The 22,347-nt window shown below is 39.8% G+C and overlaps 1 protein-coding gene across 2 annotated transcripts; it reads right to left on the bottom strand.

The window, feature by feature from the left end:
* Positions 1-58: 58 nt before the first annotated feature.
* avl9 (AVL9 homolog (S. cerevisiase)) lies at positions 59-20,079 on the bottom strand. Of its 2 annotated transcripts, XM_026362635.1 has the most exons (16): positions 19,673-20,061; positions 17,888-18,008; positions 14,294-14,379; positions 13,419-13,490; positions 12,697-12,786; positions 12,544-12,610; positions 12,243-12,283; positions 12,125-12,163; positions 11,958-12,027; positions 10,972-11,462; positions 10,422-10,556; positions 10,102-10,321; positions 8,723-8,840; positions 7,923-7,976; positions 2,282-2,370; positions 59-1,839 (listed from the first exon to the last, which is right to left on the bottom strand). In XM_026362635.1, exons 1-16 carry the CDS (start codon positions 19,754-19,756, stop codon positions 1,712-1,714), a joined length of 1,905 nt encoding a protein of 634 aa, XP_026218420.1. In that variant the 5' UTR covers positions 19,757-20,061; the 3' UTR covers positions 59-1,711. The 2 variants fall into 2 exon arrangements, with proteins under 2 accessions (XP_026218420.1, XP_026218421.1); XM_026362636.1 differs by lacking the exons at positions 59-1,839; positions 2,282-2,370 and adding an exon at positions 4,026-5,097 and having other exon boundaries at positions 19,673-20,079.
* Positions 20,080-22,347: the final 2,268 nt, after the last annotated feature.

The following is a 22,347-nucleotide window of genomic DNA, read 5'->3' as shown; positions in this document are numbered from 1 at the left end:
GTTGTTTATGCGCAGACAAACCCAGAGGAACAAAAGAAAATAATTGTTTCAATAAAAATAAAAGTCTGCAGTCTTTTAATTAGGTTTTAATACAGCAATATAGCATAGGATCACTTTCTTTTCAAATACATTAAAAGGATCTGTCAAGAAAATATGTGAATTTGGATTCACAATACATTCATATCTTATAAATACAAAAAGAAAAATATATCATCAGAGTAGAAACAGAAATAACCTTTGAGTTGATATTTTCTTCAAAATCCAGAAATCAAATACAAATTGAGGAGGAGTTCTTAAAAGCATGGTGAAAAAAAACAAACATTTAAAACACGTTTAAAGACAGAAGAATGGCGCTTGATACAGCTGTAAAACTGGACTGGACAGAGCATGCTCACTGGACCACTTTTAACTCAACGGTTGTTGAATATTTGTAGGAAGGTGGAGGGAAAACATCCTGTAAGCAGTTAAAAATTACAATGATGGATAATAATATCTGGGTTCACATAAACAGAATATAGTTACTGCTTTGTGCAAATACAAATACACACAGTGGTCCATAGATAAGGACTTGTTCCAGTGTTGTCATGATAAAACATGGATGTTAATGAGATAACAAGTTCATACACAACAAATAAATAATTTATCCGACATTAAACTACCTTTAGCTTGACTAAATAAAGTTCTCCCAATATATTTATATACTGACAGTACAAAAGGCCTGGGGTGGTATTTAAATAGCACCCTGCCAAACATACAGCTGAGTGAAGGTTCCTTCATAGGTAAGGAAGATTATATCGTGTTTATCAGGGCACAAAACCGGCATCAGGTTTACAAGAATACATGTTCTCACACTGTGGTTATTTCAGAAACAGTTTCCAGATATAACAATTCACTGTGCGTTGTTTGTGTGAGTAGTAGCGAAGCCCAAGGACAAATAATGAGTAGTAAGTCTAAGCTATTTTACTTAAGGTCCTGTCAGTTAAGGTATTTTTATTTGTTTGTTTTCATATAAAATTAATAACACCTGCTACGCTCACATTGGAGAAGCAGGAAACGCTCTATCATCTATCAGCTTGAACACTTTACTCACATAATGCTAAAATAAGCCTTCCTTAAGGTGCTCTACATATTTCTTTATGCAACTCTACCCCACACAGGAATCTGAATGCTGTTTCAGAGACAACCACAGTGTTAGTCAGATGAGACTCAGACTAAATTTAAAATTGAAACCATTAAAATCTTCAGAGGTGCCATAGCTCTTGCTCTTCTGTTAAACCCAACACATCCAATTTATATTTTCTCAAAATAGTCATTTATATATAGGCATACTCTAGGAATACACAGCAAAGAGTGAACACCACAAACCCAGCAACAGCATCTTTAGTGTCTCACAGGAAAGCGACCAGCAATAAACTGCGAGGAACAGATGGTCGGACGTGATGCAGCCTGCAGAAATTTCTGGTTTTGATAAAAAAACGCTGACAGCCTCTGCCTCACAGTGAATATGGACTGTACAGTTAATATACCCTTGTCCAGATTGGCGTCGCGTTAATGTGACGCTGGGAACCTCCAATCAGGGATGAGACTCTCAGGTTTTATGGGTCAGACTTTGAACTGCCATATCATTTTGACCATTTCCTGCTCACCTCCTTCTTAAAATCAGCTCTCTCCCAAGAGTCAGAGTCATTAGGGTCTTTCAGGGAACTGGTGGTCACGGTTTGACCTCAGTGGCGGGCTCAGGACATGCTGGGGGGGTTACGGCTGCAGGCTGGGCCAGTGTGGAGAACCAGGAGGACATGGCTGACTTGGCCGTGGTCAACGCGCCACCGACTGACTGACCTGAGTGTAGATATGGTGAAAGGTGATTGTTAGAGTACAGTGGAAACCATAACTAGAAGAGTGTCTTTAATGGACAGTGAACTAATACAGAGGCCTTTTTATCAGTAAACATTAGTCCTGTGTTCCAGTGACATTAATTGGAACAAAGATGTCAATAAAGTAAAACTAATGGCACAGAACATGCTTAAATGCATGAACTGCATAACTACAGTGTCCTGGTTTCCAAAGGTCAGGGGACTGACCTTTGGAGTTTTGAACTGGTGGACAGATAAAATCAGAAATTACATCTTGTAGATAAACCAATAATAATTAGTTGTGTGACCCCAGGAGACAGAAGATTTGGGTTCACCTGGTTTAAGGTGTTGCTGGGCATGATTTTGTTACATTTTATGAACTGCGTCTTCTCTCCAGTGTTACATTGGGTTTCCCTCTGCTTACTTACCCACTGCCTTCCCGGTCTGAACCATGCTGCGACTGGTCGTCATCATGGCATTGCCAATCTTCTTCCCTCGCTCGCTGTTCTGGACCGAGCTGCAGTGGACAATGAGAGAAAAAACACAAGGGTCTAAATGTTGCACCAGCCTGTTTCAGGGGATTGTGTAACAAGAGAGAGGCTGAGCACAAGTCACAGGTGGTGTATCTGATGATCGGAGCCGACCTGTGAGTGGAAACAAGCGAGCTACATTTCCCGGTCAGCTAAATGCAGCCCCACCTGGCTTCATCGAAACAGCAACTTGGAGCGATTCCAACGCGCAACCTTTCACACGGATCCCCACTGACCTGACATTCAGTAGGAATCTCGCTCCTGCATCATCTCGGCAAACAGCAGCGCTGGTAAAAAGACTACGTGGAGACATGTCAGCAGCTGCGGAGCACAGATGTCTGTCACTCCAACGCTCAGAGTTTGCACCCTCTAATGAGCCAATTATTTCATCTGCAAGTAAACCCACTGTGTCCCTGTGAATTACACTGCAGTATATGTAAAAAAAAAAAAAAAAAAAAGCTTTTAATTAGTTATATATAGAATATAGGGATTCTAGAAATGTACAGGAATCATGTTCATTTATATTGTTGTGGACATCAGACGGCCACTGTTTTATTTCTTCAAGCTAAGGGAAACAGATGCAGCACCAGCTTTCTTTTTATGTTACCCTGCAGGATATCTTGATAAACTTTGTCCAGGTCTATAGGCAGCAAAGCAGCCCCAAATCATGATGCTCCCTCGACCATTCTTCACCACTGGGATGATGTTTTCATCGACTACAACTGGCTTCAGAGACACAAAAACCCTGCCTTTTATAGTGGCCCTGACAGAGCCCACACCTTGAGAAGTGCTTGTTTGAGATTACAGCTGTCAGAGGTGGTTCAACCTGCTAAAAAACTGTTAATATTTTCCATCATCTCCCTGTATGTTCATGCGTTTGTGTTTTATCAGCTAAGAAATATCAAGTTTGTTTATCCCTGTGACTTTGATGAGGATCAAATTTCTCCAGAAGCTTTTGCAACTAAAAGGAAAGAAAACTAATTCAAACACAAAAGAGAGAAACACAGATCTTAGCTTGAAGGAAATAAATCTGATTTGTCAGAGCCAAGATTCAGGGTTAAAATAAAATAATGAGAGCTGCAAGACGTTAAGTCTGTGTGTGAAACCTAAAACTAAAGAGAGAGTATGTGTGTGTGTGTGTGCTGCTGGCGTAGCTGCTGTCATTCCTCCACACTACAGACAGATTCACTGTTTATCTGACTACGGCATCAACATGACACCGCTCAGTGCAGCACGAGCCCGGCTGAGCGTGAACTGGCAGCGTGGCTCGTAGCCTCCATGGCGTCTCAGAGTCAGACGTCCGTCCCGCTGCGCCGGCATTCATGGGACACCGAGTGGATCCAGCAAACAAGCTGTGGTTGCTAGGTGCTTGTTGCTAGGATCAATAACCTGGCTGCAAGTGCAGCAGGAATCTGCCCTCACTGTGCCAACTTCCCTTTGTCTCGATTTTCAAAGTAAGAGAACCGCTGTTGTGCATTCCCACCACTGCTGAGGAGCTTAGTGTTTTTTTTTTGTGCTCCACTTAAAGCCACCATGTGAAGAATTTTCTATTTTTCCGATGGCAAATCAAAACAGATTTAATTTCCACTGAAAATTTACCAATGTGGGTTCAAAAAGAAGGGACTTTATATAAATAAAAAAAAATAAATATCACCATAATATAGCAGGTCTGTGCAGTATTGATGACATTATTGATCATTCTTGTAACATAAAATTGTATCTTGTCATTACTGATATTTTATCTTATATTTTTTATATATTTTATGTTGTAATTCTTAGTATATGCAAATAACACATAACTACTGTAGGTTTTTTCCAAGTTAATATTCACAGTTTGAGTTCAGAGGGCAAATAATGTTTAAAGTTTGCTTAGATCAGTAATTTCCAAAGATTTTCAATTAAAACGGAGCAGTATTTTATATTCTGACATGCAGGTTTTCCACTAATCTTATACAGTACTGAGGTTTATGTTATTGCAAATATTAAACTGTTCTACTAAAACGTTTTTAAAAACCTTTCATTATTGTAATGTGTTTTTACATTACAGTTAGCCACAGTTTCACCTGGCTTCACTGACCACCTACAGCAGCTCTCAGGACTCATAGAAATACGTTTCCCTTGGGCAGGATTCACAAGTGAGGATTCACACTGCGCAGGGAAAATCATGGCGTGGTGATAGGCTGACTGCTCGCGTGTGTGAGTGTGTGATTTACGATGCCGGTCGCTACATACAGTCAAAAGAAAAACATACGTTTTAAAGTTCTACTCAATTCCAGGCAAAGAGGTATAAAATAAAGGTTTTTCTAATGTTTTGCTCAATTTACATGCTCAGTATGTTTTGTGCCACTGTAGCACTGGAAAAATGTTAATAACTGTTCAGAGAGAATCTGGGTGGAATAATGGAAACACTGAGGTTCACGTGGTAAAATGATATTTCATCTTTTTTCAGATGCCACCCAGATTCATAGTGGCTGCTAAAATCCTTTCATAACAGAAAGCAATACTTTCCCTCAGTTACTGTGGACAGCTCAGAGAGGAGCCCAGCGGACACAGCGACTCCCCGTCTCGCTGGTTGACCCAAATAAACAGCTCCTTGTGAAGCGGTCATGGGCTGACAATAAAGAAAGATCCTCTAACAGCGAGCCCGCCTGCAGCCGTGCAGCTCGTCATGTTTTCTGAGGACGTCTCTGCCACCGGCTGCTCTTTGTCCAACACTGATGACATAGAAACATGAAAAAGAGATTGGCCCCCAGTGCTACAATACTGCACATGCAGCACAGAATATTCACAAGGAAGTCGAGCGTGGGTTTCTTTCCCTCTTTCTTTTAAACATAAAGTATAAATAGTGGAGAGGACGAAGAGTGAACGTGACGAGCTGAGCAGAGTGGACCGGCACACAATAAATACACTTGGCAAAATCATTTGCTGGGGGAGATTATGATCAGCAGGTGGATTTACAAACCCATCAACTAGAAAACATGATTTTAAGATCTCAGTTAAGGGCTTTCTTTTATTATCATGTGATGTCATCATGTTACTGTAGCATGTTAACATGCTTTTTTCCATGGCAACAAGGAGGTGTTAGTGTATCCAGAGTAATTCTACTTTAATGGAGCATTTCCATTTCAAGCTTATTCACACTTGAACTTCACTACTTTTCAGAGGCAAACACTGTACTTTCAAACCACTGCATTTATTTGACAACTATAATTACTCGTAGTGTGAAACCCACAGGCCACCCAGCAGTATGCAAAGTACTTCAAATCCTCATTATTACCCTGAAAACGTATGATCATCCAAACAGCTTAAAAAACCTTTAAAATAAGTTCTATTGTTATCAGCTGCAACAATAAAGTGATAAACACTTACACTCTAATAATATGAGATTCATTTATGTGTCAAGTTTTAAATACGGGACATTTACTTGGAACAAAGTATTAGTACACTAAGCTACTTTTACTAAAGTACATAATTATACTAATTATTCCGTTTTACTCAGCTTCTCCATAAAATAGTTTTTGTTATTTCGTGAGGTACACATCTCTCCTTCCTCCTGGTTCTTCTTGAGCTCATCCATTTATCAGCGGTTCTGCTATTCAGTGCTGTGAGGTTGAACTTTACTAAACCCAGTTTAAGGTTTCTCCACAGTTTGTTTGTTTGTTTACTGAGGCATTACGACAAAAGTTTACAGCAGCAATGACACCCAACACCTGCAGGTAAAGTGAGTCCCTCAGAGTATCACGCTCAGGCAGATCTGGTCCCGTGTTCTAACCACAAAGCTAAGTTGGGGCTAAGACACACTTGACTGTGTGTGAGAGTGTGTGTGGTGGAGGCAGCATATAGCTGACGCGTAACACTAGAAGCGGCGCTCCAGCTGTGGACGGAGTCACCTTTCATCCACACTTCCTGGAATGAAACCGGAGCCGCAGCTGAAGAAGATTCCAGCTCTGTTTTTGAGAATGAAACTCACTCATAATTTATGGCCTTGGCTGATACGAGACGCCCGCTGCCAGCATAAAAACCCACCGCGACCCCACCCCCGCCACCACTCCGCTGACCACAGAGCTGCTAAATGCATCCACAAACACAGCATGAAGTAACACACTGCCAGAGGCTCTCTGTAACATACACTGGTCATAAAGTACTTACAACTGCGTGTTCGGCTGCGCTGACTGTGACAAAGTTTGGAAATTTAGGACAACAACAAAGAATATAATATTATGAAACTTAGAAAACTATTTCACTCTCTTCAAATGTTTTACTCATTCTACTTTTCTTTTTTCATTTGTGTGGCTAATCGCTGCAGACTGGAACGAAACACCACTGCACAAAAAGTACAATAATTACAATTAGTCAGAGCAGAGGTCTTAAACTAGATGCCAGAATACACCCATGTCTTCAAAATGCATTGTTGAATCTAGCACACAAATATACATTTTTAAATTTCCCGTACTTAGTTTATTTCAGTTAGACACATTGTTATTTCTTCTCCTGAGCAGCTCAATTCTTGCTCCACAGTTAATAAATGAAGGAGTTACACAACATTCACTACATTTTAACTTGTGCGTCTTGTACCAGGAAAAATCTTAAGTATGTAAACATGTATCCTTTCAAAAATCTAAAGGGAAATGAATTCAAATCCTGCCTCTCAGATCCACATAAACTCAACCTGTTCACCATTAGAGGAACAAACATGGTGGAACGGTTGAGTGAAATGTGCTTAATGGTTGAATTTAGTTCAAACAAACACATCAAAAAACACAATTTACCACTAATTATAAGGTTTCATGGTAACCTTTTACATTTAAATGTAGTACTTACAGTTCTTTTTATTGTGTTTTCTTTAATTGTCGGTGTTTTATCAGCTTGCAGCATTTTTTTCTAAACGTGTCACATGTGATGTTCTTAATTTGCTCGTCTTGTGCATCTCCACATTTTTGTGCACTGAGCTCTCAGCGCCACCTTATGAACCTGCCAAATGTCATTCGTGCAACTTGCGTCATGCTGACTTGCATATCATCACGTCACCATAAGAGGGCGGCAGCCTGCATGTTTTGTTGGACACTACAATAATGAACTTTGACAGAAAAAATACGCCCTTGTTTGTTAGTAATGGTAATGTTTTAAAGGGGCAGGTCATCACGTGCTAATATTAAATTAATGTTTGCCTCCTGGCAACTGAGAGAACAACCACAATGTCACTTGTCTGCTACTTTGGTCTATATCCCAATGGCAGTTCATACTAAAATACTATTGTTAAGGCATTAAATTACAAGGCATCACCTGTGATCACACAAAATAAAAAGGAAATACTCTTATACAAAAAGGTTTTATTACATAAAATGTCATATGCTATGAAAGGTAAGCTAGATGTTAACTGAGGGCCGTGTGTCACACAATGCAGCCATTTGATTTTTGAGGTAGTGCCCCTAGTTTTGGAAAAATAAACTGTGTGACATTGCTCCGCTCTCCCCTACTATGCGCATCAGTGGATGAAGTATTAAGTGTAAATAAAGCAGGATGATAAAACAGTACTCACTGTGAGAGCCGTAGTTTTACATCTGCAACGCTGTACTGTCCCTGGAACGGATGTCTGCAACAGAAGAAAATCAGACATCAGTCAAATGTTAATGATGTGCTGCACACAAAGTTCTCCTTTGGTGAATTGTGTTTTTATTTTTGGTTCGTCTACAAGAAACATAAAAATGGAACAAATAATCACATGCACATTGAACACATGACAGATAAAGGCTGCTGATTGTTATTGTGTTGCCGCCTTCTACCTTCACTGAACTCACAGTGGCCCCCCTAACCCTTGTTAACATAATCTCTGCTGAAAGATTCTCTGCCAAAGTTGAGTTATTTACACTGTTAGTGCTTGTTAGGTTGGAGATACGCTTTAATTTATATTTACGAGTAGGCGTCATTGTTCATACACTTTTACGGCGTAGTTTGCGTGTGTTTGGAAGATATAAAAGGTTAACCACAAGGGGGCAGACTAGAGCCTAATCATCCTAGACCGACATTTCTTCCTCTTGAATTTCAACCTTTACACAACATAAACAGAAGCATCTCGCATACACATAGGATTTCTCATCTTTATGTAGCTGAAAGCATCATATTTGGGAGGATAATAATTCAATTTATTTCAATTTGACTTATTGGTCGTTGATCTTCTTGTGTCCTGTTTTATGTCCAACAATGTTCATAAACTTTCAGATGATAATGATGCCACCAGTACAGAATTTGATCAAAAAACACTGCCCTCTTACACATATTTATCTAAAAGTATTTCTGGGAGGGGACAAAATTTGCAAGCACATTGTCCTTTCCACCTACCCCGGGGTTATGGTGGTCATGGCAGGATGCTTGTTGCTGTACCACACCCGGTAGTTGTGGGTGTTCTTCCACGCTGCAATGAAAGGTGCGCCATAATCAGCCAGCAGCCGCTCGTTATCTAAACAGAGATGACAGGAAACAGAAGATGATTAGCTGTGTAACCAGATTGACTGTCATTTTCTCTACAGGGTCATTATGTGCAGTGATCACAGCGTGCGTGACGTAATGATTACAGCATAGCCCATCATTAGCAAAACCTCTGTACAAGACAAGAAAATAAAAAGCTAATATTAATGCAGGATATGCAGGTTTTGGAATGACTTGCTCTGTTTGTTCTGGATGGCTTCTTCCTCTAATCATTCAATATCATTAATTTTATGGGTTCATGTCTTACATAGGGACATGTTTTCATTACTATAAACGAGCATCTTAAAACTTGCTTAAATACAAGTGAACATTTGAGATTGACCAGGACAAGATCTATTTTACTTTAATGTCTACATCTGTACAGTAAATAGGCTACCGCTACCATAAAACAAATGTTTTCTCCACACTTCCTGTCTATATCTCTACTATTACTGAATAACTCTAAAGTACTCTGCAATAATTGTGGAAAATAAAGTTTCCACAAACAATAGCACCAGCTGACACAGAACCTGGTAACCCTGTACCAGTCAAAAACACAGATTTCTTTTTGACAAAGTGGAAACAGAGTCTGACTGTGGTTTTCATTTGTTCGTCAAGCAGCATTTCAAATACTGTTTAATAGAAATCAGGTGGCAGCTGGAAGCCCAGGACATCAACATAAAAACAAACTAACGCTTTAGAAAATGGCCTCCGTAACCAAAGCAAATGCATTTCATACACACGTTTTTTATTTGTTATGAACCATTTTGTTTTGGAGAAAATTTTATTTTGGAGTCATAATCGCAAACACGAAGGAAAGTTCTATCATTATTATTAAAAGATAATGGAATTATTAAACCTTGTTTATTTTTTTTATAAATTTGCTATTTGTATGTGTACTAAGCTCTTGTTTTTATTTTCTTTGAGTAAATTCAACACTGTATAAGTTAAGTAAAACTATATGTACTGTACATGTTTGATCTTTTAACTGACACGATCAGGGCCGTTTTGGAATAATTAAGCTTGAACATCCTTAGAAAGTTAAAGCAAATAAAACTACTTAAAAATGACTTACCACTTAAAATGAGATCAAAGGTATTTAAAGCCTTCATGCTGATTTTTTAATAGCCTACAGTTCAGTGAACCAATTAATGAAGAAGTGAGTAAAATAACCACTTAATAAAAATTAACACATTACAGAATGACAGGGACAAAATTAATAAAACACAAGACGGAGCAGATGAAGGATCTACCTTCTTGCAGTGCAGACGACAGTAAGGAGTGGAGGTACAGGGTGAACTGGGCTCTGATCCACTCGTCCCCGCCCTCCCAGCCCGTCCCGTCCAGGAACACGTCATCGCGGTTCTCCGTCACGTGTTTGACCACGTAGTCTGCGAAACGTAGATCTGCCGTCGTCAAGTTAAGTATCTTCCGAAGCTCAGGGTCGTGGATCTGGATACGAGCTTCTTCCACCTGCAACATGAAACACATGAAGCAGTCAAAGGTTAAACTCCAAAAGGTAACTCAGTTGCTAATTAATAAATAAATAATTTTAAAAACACACAGGGCTTACCTCTACAATAGCATCACTGAGGTGCCGCTGCTGCCGAAAGAGAATGTTGGTCGCCCCAGCAACAAAGCCTCGCACCGTCACGTCTGATAGGAGGTGGTGCTGCTGCAGAGCCATGTACGGCAGACAGAGGTAACCCTGGCAACGACAAAGGGGCAAAGGTCGCTGTGTATACTACTCTCAGACAGTCTCTACCTTTATGAAGCAGCCATCACCTAACATTAATTTGTATTACTTTGTAGAGGTCAGTTTTCAATCAGCCAAATTAAATCGACCATGATGAAATGTTTTTAAAGCAATTTCTTCTTTTGTGTCAAAAAACAAGTGGAAACTTGTTACAGGATTCACAAGGAAAAACACAGTCATCAAACTTTTTTCAAACATTATTTATATTTTATTATTTACATTTATATGAAAAAATGCACAATATTCTCTGGCACGTTCTATATTTGTGTTTTTTCAAACAGCTGAAGGCATTGACATTTTCAATATTTAATTAACGATCAATAAAATAGACATAGTTAAAACACTAATCACTTGTATCTCTTGCTACCTTCGTGAAGATGGCCAGGGGCAGGCCATATTGATCCTCCTCTAGACCAGATACCAGGCCCTGGATGACCCCTCCCTGGCTGCTGGCAGACTGCGGCTGCACTGTGATCGGGGTCACTGGTTTGGAGTCGAAGGTCTCTGGGAACTCTGACCCCGCCTCTTTCCCGTCGATTCCCTCTTTAGAGCCACCTTCCTCTAACACGCTGGGGTCCAGAGTCTCCCAGTCACTCTCTGAGGACTCGGGTGAGGTACGAGATGGTGGTTTCAGGAGGTGGTTGTCTCCCTCCGTGCTGTTCCCAGAGGACAGGGACTCTGCCGGGGGCTGGGCGGTCTCCTCCCCCTCCAGCTCTAAGTTAGTGTTGGCAATGTCAGTGACGGACACAGAGACAAACTCCTCAGCTCCTAAGACACTCTCTGCCAGACTCGCATCCTCTGACACACTGCTCTTAGGCCTGTAGTGAGAGGAATCCACCAGACCGTGCTCAATCATACCTGCACAAATGAAAATGTCATTATCTTGTATGTATCTAACAATCTATAAATATCCTTACACAGTAACTTTAAAACTGGCTGGTTCAGTTAGTTTCTTTGCTGCAGTGATGTTGACAACATGACAGATCAGCGTGTGTGTGTGTGAGTTCAGCAGTGAAACAGACTGGAAACCTGAATCAGAGAGGACGGCTTAACACTGTCCAGTCTGGTGTTAAGTTCTTAAACCTGAGTCCAGCTCTGCTTTGTGATTCAATAATGAAAGAACACACAATATATTTTCATATTTCTAAAAACCTATGATTTTTAGAAATAATTTAGAATAATGTAATTATAATAATTACACTACTGATTTTGTGTCATTTTGTTATCACCTACACACGGTGCATGAAAAGCCTTCAGTGCACCATCCTTACAAAAGCCTTGTTTAATGTACAAGATCAGAAGAGAAAGGCTTTCGTTTTTCTTTCTGTCTTTTTGTCTTTTGGAGTCACTGACCTGGAAACAGTGACAAAACTGTCATCAGAGCTCCCACTAGTCTGTTGACTGGAGACACATAAAACAGGACCTGCAAACATAAACCACAAAATCTACACATATAGATAAAACATACAGGTAAATACAATGATTACTAAGAAGAATCATGTTTCAGTTTGTGATTTTACCTTCTTCTCCAGTAGAATGAGCTTGAACATGATGAGAGCCTGTAAAAACAAAGATTAAGTAAATATCAATATATCGATCTATACAGGATCAATAATCTTGAAATCTTTTGTTTCCTACCTTGTGTCGAAAATGCAGTATTAGATCTCTTGGTGATAACCCTGAGTATCAACAAATAAGGAATTTACCAACACAAATAATTATGCATGAACATTTTTATGTAGAAAATATAACACAAAATAACAACACAGTTGCCTTGTGCATAATTGATTTGGAGACACCTAAGATTTTTTAAACTACATTTCCTGAAAAATTATATTTGTGTGAAATTTATTCAGTAATTAATTCTTTGTATTTGTGTCACCAATAGGAATGTAGGCAGGCTGTGGTGATATAGACGTAGAATTCAGTATTTACCCACCTAAATAAACCTGTGATCCATCCAGAGCTGAACCCTTCAGAGAGCTGTTCATGTGGTCATACAGTTCCTGCAGTGTCAAAGAAGGAGGCAGGAGGTAAATCGACAGAAGTCAAACATTAACAAACGTGTTTCTGTCAGAAAAAAAATTCTCACCTTCAGAATAAAGATCTGTGAAAAGTCTTTCTCCTCGAAGTAGGCATGTGTGATGAGCTGCAGCTTAGCTTGTAGCAGGCCGTAGAGAGGCTGTGAACCAAAACAGACACCGTCAGCAGCAGACGCACCAGTGTGTTTATGTCTGAGACGCTCACAGTACGGCCCATAAAAAACCTCTCATGCCTGGGAAAAGCAACATTCAATCTAGACTCCTGTTTAGCTGGTTTAGCTCTGTTTACCAGGAAGTGGATGATAAAAATCATCATTTTCAGGACTGCGACCCATCGGAGCAAAAGAGTGTGGGCTTGCTATGTTGTAGCTGAACCTCTATATTCTATATTCTTCTATATTCTCCTGTAAAATGCCAACTAGAAACCTGGTTAAGACTAATATGACAGAGGTTTCTCTAGCCACATGCAGAGTAAAATAACCAGGTTACAGTCGACTTTCTTGAGTATGCTGATTTCTTAGCTGTCATCTGAGAGGATTTTTGCTCTAGAGCGTCAGTGGATTCATTTGGGAACATTAGGACAAAATGCAGGGAACTACATTTTCCTGCTCTTCTTTGAGTTTTACACGATCATAGTAAGGACAAGGCAATATTTCACAGCCCACTGTCTTGACTCTTGATATCAGCATTTCCAGCTTGTAAAGGTACTGAAACCTAAATCGACTTTTTCTATTATATCTCTGGACAACAGCATTGTCTTCTGGTGACTCACCACTCGACTGAGGACGCAGACACTCTTCTGAACTGTCTCCCTCGTGACGTCAGCCTGTCGGACCTTGAGGGCCTAAAGAAGGATTTAAGAAATATAAAACTATAAACTATATCTACAGTAAATAAAACTATCAAACAGACAGCGGCAATGTGACTAAGTGCCTAAGATGAATCACCCTGCAAACAATCTCACACTAACATCATGTTGGACAAAAACAGATCCGCATATGTTGTCATTTTATTACTTCTGATCATAAATACACGTGAAAAAGGAAACAGTGATGCTTTGGTTTCATACCAGTAAATACACTATAAGACCAAAAGCATGTGGACACCTGCATCCTGACTATTTACTGACATACATGTTAATAAAATGTAATTAATATGAACATTACAGTTCTCTCAGTAGGTACAGTGAGTGGGTAAATACAATAATGTCAAAGTGGGAGCATGAGTTGTCTTTCTGTGAGTCAGCCATGTAGCAGCCTGGTGACGTGTCCAGGGTGTACCCCGCTTCTTGCCCGCTGTCAGCTGGGATCAGCTGCAGCCCCCTCACAACTCTTGACAACACAAGCAGTTCTAAGTGATGGACATGAACTCAACTTCCATTAGTAGCTTCACTTTAGCCTTACTTTGTATTTTTTGTTCATTTATTTACAAAAGATTCTGACTGTGATTGCAGAATATTCCAATTATCCCATCTGTGTAACCAGACAGGTTTGTCTTTTATTTTGAAAGTTTAGTTATTTTAATAAATCTTTCCCTTATCATGCCGTCATCCTCCTCCTCTCCTCACTATTTTTATCTCTATCTATCTACATCTCTCAATAACATATGCAAAATACATATATATAAAGGGGAAAACGATTGACTGACCTTTGCTTCTATTTGGCGATAACAGGACACTCCGTAGACACACTTCATGTCTCCACTAAGCGGCGGCAGGTGAAAATACACAGTGTCTGTAATAAAGAAAGTTATATTTAAATACACTGTAGACTATCATGATTGTTACGTATTGTTGCATGTTGTAATGCTTTTTTGCATGCACACTTGCTCCCAGGTAAACCACTGAGCATTTAAATCACAGCATCACTAATGTTTCCCTCTGTAAATCAGTATAAAATTATAGTTAAAAGACTTTGTCTAAAAAGACAAAGTTCCTGATTTTAATTACAGGGGCTGCAGAGTTTCGCTTTGTCAGTGTGACAGTGTGGAGGATTCGCTCAGTCACTCGTGTGACTCTGAAAACCTGCAGATAATTTGTCAGTCAAGTGTGTCACTGTGTCAAAACAACCCATCCACACATTCCTACACAGGTGGAAACTCCCTGCATGGGAATTTGTGTTATCTGTTACAGGCCTCAGGTTAAAACAACTTTAGAGCCACTACGGTTCGCCTATCGCCCCAAGGTTGGAGTAGATGATGCCATCATATACCCACTCTCACACCTGGACAGAGCAGGCAGCACTGTGAGGACCATGTTTTTTTACTTCTCCAGTGCCTTATATACAATCCAGCCTGTCCTGTTGAGAGAGAGAAGCTCCTGAAGATGTAGGTTGACTCCTCCTCTGCTTCCTGGATCACTGACTACCTGACAGACAGACCACAGTTTGTACGACTGCAGGGTTGTGAGTCTGAGTGGGTGATTAGCAGCACAGGAGCACCACAGGGGACTGTCCTCTCACCCTACCTCTGACTTTCAGTACAACACTGAGACTTCACAGGAACCATTGGAGCAGGTTGTGGAGAGGAGGATGGTAAACAAGCTGTTGAACATCATCACTTCCTCTCCACAGCCTGCTGGTCAAACAGCGGAGCAGCTTTGGTCAGATACTTCTCCAGCTCCTCTGTGATGAGAAAGGGTACAGGCGGTCATTCCTGCCATCAGCCTGTACAACGACTATATTCAGAGAGCTCTGCACCCACCTAGCCAAACCAACTAGTGGTTAAGCCATTCATTTATTCATTATATTGTATTAGAGTATATGAATTTCCGCATTCTTTGGTATTGCACAATCTTCTCAACATTCAGCTGCACAGAATACTTAACAGTTGTCTGTTTTGTTCTGTTGATGTCACTGTGTGCAATTAGTTTTTTTCTCTCTAGTTCAGTTAGATGTTAGGTGTTTAGATGTGATTTTTTTTTTCCTGCAATCCTCCTATTATCGTCTGTGTGTGTATTTGTGTTTTTGTGTGTAATGGCTACAGCAACACCTGAATTTCCCTTCTGGGATTAATAAAGTATCTATCACTGCAAATTGACTTGTAAGGCTTTTGAACCCTGGTATTTCACCCGCCTTGGGAAACGCAAGGTGTGGCTGAAACACTGGTTATTAAATTAATTATGAAAACGTAGTGTGCAGCCATCATTATTCAAAACTGTTGGGAGGATGCACTTTCAAGTCGAAAGCTTATCAGTCAGAGACCTAAACAAGTGTGTGAGTGTTTTAGTCTACAAGTAACTATAACTTTACATGCCATTAAAGTACTGAATAACATTTTCCACATTGATTTCCAGCAAAACAATGCAGCTAGTGAACTCATTTAGTTAATTTAATTTTTGTTTTGGGAGTGACATCATGCCGTCTGTCAGCATGGTGCATTCAAAGACACTCGCTGACGTGAGATGCTGAACATGTTGCTGCAACATAATGACCAAATTAACATCATCTATTAAAGTGGCCGCATTGTGTTTGATTCGTTAATTCTAAATTTTCAAGTTTAAAAGGTGCAAATACATGTAAAAATGACATGAATATGAATATGCATCTTTTTGGATATTCTCTAATATTTTTCCTGTCAATAACTGGATTACGTAACCCTTTCAAATCCATAAAATGAGTTCAAACAATTTAACCTCTTCTTCTTTCCAACTCTGATTAATCATCTCACAAGCCTTTAAATTTAGGGTTCAACCTCCCGAACAAGGCATCATAAAGCAGTTAAAGCTGCACCTGAAACAGCTACAGCTGTAAAACACTTTATGTTTAACTAATGCATCACAATCTGTTTTTCTGCACTGCAGGTACTTTTACTTTTAATACTTGAAATACATTTTGCTGAGAACACTTTTGTATTCTTGTACTTCTTGTATTCTTGAGTATTTTAACAGTAGATGTCTGACACGTCAACTTTAGTAAACCACTGCTTCTTCAAACACTGTCACACTAATCTTCCGACATGAAATCCTATATTTTCACTCCAGACACAGTGTGGGGGCAGGAAATGTGAAACTCTCCTGTCCTGTGTCATGACCACAACAACAGCGCTGATGGGTGTAGTTTTAGTTGACAGTGTAGATGTGAACTTTGCCTCTGTTCCTGCTATTTGCCTTTGCAGGATGGTGAAGCTCAAGACTGTCACATGACAGCAGCCACAAACACACAACACACTTTGATACTGGGTTCTCTCTCTCTCTCTCTCATGCTCTCTCTCTCTCTCAACACAAAACACAAAACACCTTGAAACAAAAGTTGAAATTCACCCTGAACAGACTCATTTAAACTCACTCATTCCTCGATAATTATGAAATAATTTTTACCCGTGACATTTTTCCACCAAACAGACTTAATTTCGTAATTTCTACTATGAGTATGTACTTGCATTCCCCTACTTGCACAATTTCCATCTTGATTAATTCTCTTTGAAAATGTCTCCTCTGACCGTCCAGCTAACATGAGCATTAATAAAAAGGTTGAAAATTATTTTTAAATCATTTTCTCAGTTAAATTATTAATAATCTCATTTAATACTGTCACTAATTACAACAAAAAGTCCAAAAGCCTGAGGTGATGTTCTTACAAGAAGAAGTTCAACTAACTTACTCATCATTTCAGAAGTTCTTATCAGGTTTCTAAACATCCGAGCCCAGCAAAATGGTAACCAGTTCATCTTGTTGGGCTACACAGCTTGCACATTTCACATTCATTACTCAGGCTGGGCGCCTAATTGTTTGGGAATCCTTCTGAACCTTGTGCAAACATTGCAAATCTGTGAGATCAGAATATTTGAGAAATATTATAATTTTAAGCATAAGACTGTGTAAGCGTCACTTTAATGCTCAAATGACTGAACACTGGTCTAATTTTTTTGATTGTCATTTGAGCCAGCAAAACAAACATCTGTGCATTATTATTTCTCACATTTCACAAGGGGTGACTGTGGATGTTTGATTTCTCAGAAAAAGTTTTTTTTTTATTTTGCATACGAACAGGCTCACATGGTGCACGAACAAATACAAATGTTTGGTTAATATCCTGATAATATGAGGTGGTGACTCAAAACTGGTAAACTGTACACGTCTCTTAAGTGAAATATTAAGAAAAGTAAAGCAGTAAAGCAAAGAACTGATGCAAACATAGGTTAATGAGGAGACATTTATTACTGCAGCCTCCAGAGCCCTTAAAGTGTCAAAAGCTCCCAGTTCATTAAAGCATGTCACCCCACTGCACTGTAGACGTGACGTACCTTCCTGGTAGTTGTGTGCCCCATCAGGCAGAGCCAGGAAAGGGAGGTACTTCCACTCTTCGGGCAGCAGGTTACTGTCATGACCCTCGTCTGGCATCAGTGGTGGGTAAGAGAACTCAACCTGAAAAGGACCGTGTGGTTAGATCAACCAGAACTACTGTAGCGTCTGAGTTTGTGAAGTTTCAAATCAAATTGCCTGTGATTTTTCTTTTTTTCTGATATTTATTTCTAAGCACTGAACCACTCAAAATGAAAAGAATTTTAAAAATGTAAAAGAAAAAAATTTAAAGCACAGTGTGTATGTGAAATCAGAAATGCAAAAATTTTAAAAAGTCAAAATTCGGAGACTCAGAACTCAAATAACATTTTATGTCGTCCCTAATCTTCTTCTGCACATTTCCATTTAACGCAGACAGTCAAGTAGTGTATTTCACATCTATCAGCTCAATATTTTCCTGCGGTGCCGTTTTCTTAAGAAAACACTCACACAAAGCCCAGCCTGCTGCCAGCAGTGACAGTTAAGAAGTGCCTGCAAGTTTAACCTGAAACCTGCTGGTCCTGAACGCCACACACACCCAACGATTCACTCCCTCAGGGCCACGTGCTGCTCCTCTGCAGGAGTGATGTTCTTTGTAAGAGCGCCTCTGTAAGCTTCACGCCAGAGAAACAGATGGGCAGCAGGTGCATATAAGGAGGAGACGAGTAGCAAGAGTGAGAGATGATGGATGGATTAAAGAGCCAGGAACCCAATCTTCCGATACCCAGCAGGAGATCGCTGAACCCTATCAGATAACCTCCACCACCAGAGGCAAAAAACGCCTGAAACAAAGAGTGTTCGCTGTCTGCTTTGTTGCAGCTTCAGCCTCATTTTTATGTCACAAACTGCCTTTTTTGTCTTTGGCCTCAAACAGCAGCTGCCTCCGAGTTCACCGAGTTGAACCAAACAGGCCCCTTCATCTTTTACAGACAGATGGGGAGCAGGCATGACAACAAGGGGCAGTGTTTAGCTTCATGGCTGCCTGCTCAGCCTGTTAATTTAATGAATTTCGAAGACAAGAGCTGATAATTAGAAGATGCATTGGAGCCCCTTGGTGCTGGATGCCTCACGTGCACTCTCACTAATAAGCAGATGCTAAATGCCGCCTCTGTCATGTGGGAGTCACAAATGCCAGTAAGAGATGCCAGTGAAATGTTACTCTTTGCAGAACAGGTTTGCAGAGGCAATAAGGCTTAAAGCAACATGTAAGCTTATACTGAACATGTGGGTGAATTTCTGTTCAATTTAATTAAAAATTAAACCAAATCAAGGCTTTGTGGACAACAAATTGTGCTTGTCCTCCCATTCTTTTAACTAGGCAGTAAATCAAAAGTATAATGTTTGTTTTGGTAAGTATCACCTAATTGTGTTTGCAGACTGAAGTCTTAACAATCTTTGTGCTCTACAAAGATAAATGTTGAACCTAATAACTGCAAAGAGCGTGCAGTAAAAACACTAAACTGGAAATGTGTTCAAGTTGGCAGCAGAGCACATGTTATATAACCCTGGGAGCCCAAAGTAAACAGCTGATGTTAACTACAGCCTCTCTTCAATGCATGTCAGCCAGGGAACAATTATCCCGCCTGTAGGGTTATTCATGCACAACTAGATCTTTAAATATACTGTTAGTGAGCTGGACTACAACCCTCCTGCTCCCTGAGGTCTAACCTTAAAGGAATATAAGGAACAAATGCCTTTATTTCCAGTTAGCAGTTAGCTACATTAGCTAGAAGGAGGAGTTCACGCACCTGACAGCCCTTCTTGTGATGAAATCCAACCACCACAATATGCAGCACCGGCCCTTTTGCTTCGTCTCTGCCGTGAGACTCCATTACCCCCACGGTTTCTGGCAGCCCTGTGTTTCGATCGGATGTACACAGTTAACAGAGACAATGTTTCCCGTCCGCAGCAGACAGACAGGCGGACAGCGGCACACACAGCCTCGGGGCAGATGAGTTTCTCTTCCGCTTCGTTCAACAGAGAGCCGCCATCCAGGACGGGAGGATTCACTGCACAGCACTTCCGCCTTCGTTTGGCTAAACGTGAAACGTTTTCTAACATCGGTAATAACTAAAATCGAGCCTGAATGCGGAGCTCTTTTCGATATAAACACGAATATCGGCTCATTTGTGGTAGTTTTTCTTTCCCGAAAATGATCCAACATCGCTGTTTGTTTTTGTGTTTACGTTTCAATAAACAGCATTTCCCATGGCTCTCAAGGGTTCGCGGGCTTATTAGTCTCTGCTCAACCGAAGAGGCGAGTCCATGAGCGAGTAGAGGGGTGGCGACGAGTCCAGAAATATCTGTAAACTGTAAATGTAAACAGTGGAACATAAATGAGCGAATATTGTAACGTTTTAGGACAGATTTTATAGCTGGATGTTAAAAGAATTACTTTGACTTGAGCTTTTGGTTTAATTTTGGACGAGACTACATTATGATGACGCAAGTGTCCGCACTTCCGTTTAATTTCTTTGGAGTTGTAGTTTTTCAGATGCTATAAATAAAACTGTTTATTACAGAAATGGCGGTTTTACAAAAGGTGTTTTAAATGTGATTGATTGAAGAACTACTGTTACTATGCTGTTTAAGTATTGTTGCATCAAACATATTTCATGCTACTGGAGTACAACTGCAGGAACTGTATTCTATCAAACTATAAAACAAATTACTGTTTTAAATACTTCACTAGCTGTGTGTGCGTGGAAAAATGCTGATGGACACAATTTACAAACTACATATTAACACTACACAATACAGACATAATATCGAAAAAAATATATTAGTTTTACGTGACAAGGTTCCTAGTCTGTTTGATAAATAGCAGTAATTATCTACTCTTTGTGTTTCAGTGCAGTAATAATGTACTTATAAATGTTGATGAACATCTAAAAAGGACTTTGAGTTTCCCACCTTTTTAATTAGTTACCAGTTTTGCTGTTAAGAGGACTGTTTTTCTCAATTTCTAATGACCACACAAACCACAACAATATTTCACTTGTTTTTAACTCAAAAGTTTGATTATCAATTAAATCTGCAAGAATAAATGTTAAAATAATTAAATAACTGAACAGTGTTTTACTCGGGCAATATTTTCCATAATCTGGCAACTCAAAGGTTATGGCATGTTTCAAATCATGTAATAATCATATAAGGATAACTTATAAACCCTTTTTAAAATGGCATCTATCACATATAGTATGTGCTCAGTACCATTTATGAACACATGGTCGTGTGTGTGTTTGTGTTTGTATATATGCAAATGTGTGGCACAGTGGTCAGAGATTGTTCCACCCCTGAGATCCTGCTCAAGTCCAGTTCCAATCAAGTGTAAGAGATTTTAAGACTTTATCTCCTCCCATGTCCAAACGTCTTCAACGTCTCAAAATGCCTGGCTCCATTTAGTCCCCCCACCCCCCAGATGCCTCATTTATACAGGAAGCTCAGTTTCCCTCAGTGTCACTGATGTATCATTGTCTGCAGTAAGGAAACCTGAGTACAACATGCACTGGGATGTTTGTCTGTGCAGTCTGAAAGTGAGTCAGTAGGTTACAGTGGAGAAGGTGGAGGAATCTGTTACGGGAGTGAACTATACTATCACAAACACATGCCAATCACAATCTTACCCTTGAACCCTGATTCTGTACTGTTCCTGTACAGTGTGACAGGTCTGGTGTCTCGCATGAACAGAAGGGGATATGGTTTACAGGATTGTCCCTTGGAACAGGAGACTACTGGTCCAACATCACAAGAAGCCTGCAGGATGATGTGTGCATAGGTGGATGTCAGTTCTTGTCAGTAGCTCATGTGAATGATAAAGACATTGAGTTTATCAGTCCTCATAACATCACAGAAACATCACAGGTTAAGATAATGTCAAGGGTGAAGTACACCTCCAAGTGTGATGTTCATAGAACATCAAAAAAACATGGTGATCATCTCAACAGGAAATAGAAATGTACCAACACTGCCCATCTGTCCTGATGAAGACTCAGTTATATTTCAGCCAAAAGAAGCAGAATTTAGAGCAGAGCCGACCAAAGCATGACCATGAGCAGTATTTGAGGAGGTTTAGAGCCACCTGCTGGCTGAAATGAGATCCTGATGATTTTTTTTACGTCAATGTGACATTTACATGCTGTAGATGAACTCTGGTTTAAATTAAGCTAAGCACTGGGAGCCTTACAGGAAAATTCGCCCAAACTGAGAGATGAATACACAATGAATTGGGTCTGGTTTTATGTACCCATGATTTATCTGCTTGTTTTTGCTGTCTATATTCTTCCTTTGGGTTTATTGTGCAATCCTCTTCTTATAATATTTTGAGATATTATTTTTTGAGTTAATAAAAATACGTGATGCAGCTAATTTCAGTAGATAATAGAAATGAGAGGCTGATTAATTCCTATTTCGGCACGTACAT

The sequence above is a fragment of the Anabas testudineus genome, chromosome 2 (assembly GCF_900324465.2).
Source record: "Anabas testudineus chromosome 2, fAnaTes1.2, whole genome shotgun sequence".
Classification (NCBI taxonomy): domain Eukaryota; kingdom Metazoa; phylum Chordata; class Actinopteri; order Anabantiformes; family Anabantidae; genus Anabas; species Anabas testudineus.
Note: the sequence above shows the minus strand (reverse complement) of the source record. Positions and strands in the feature narration are given on the sequence as shown.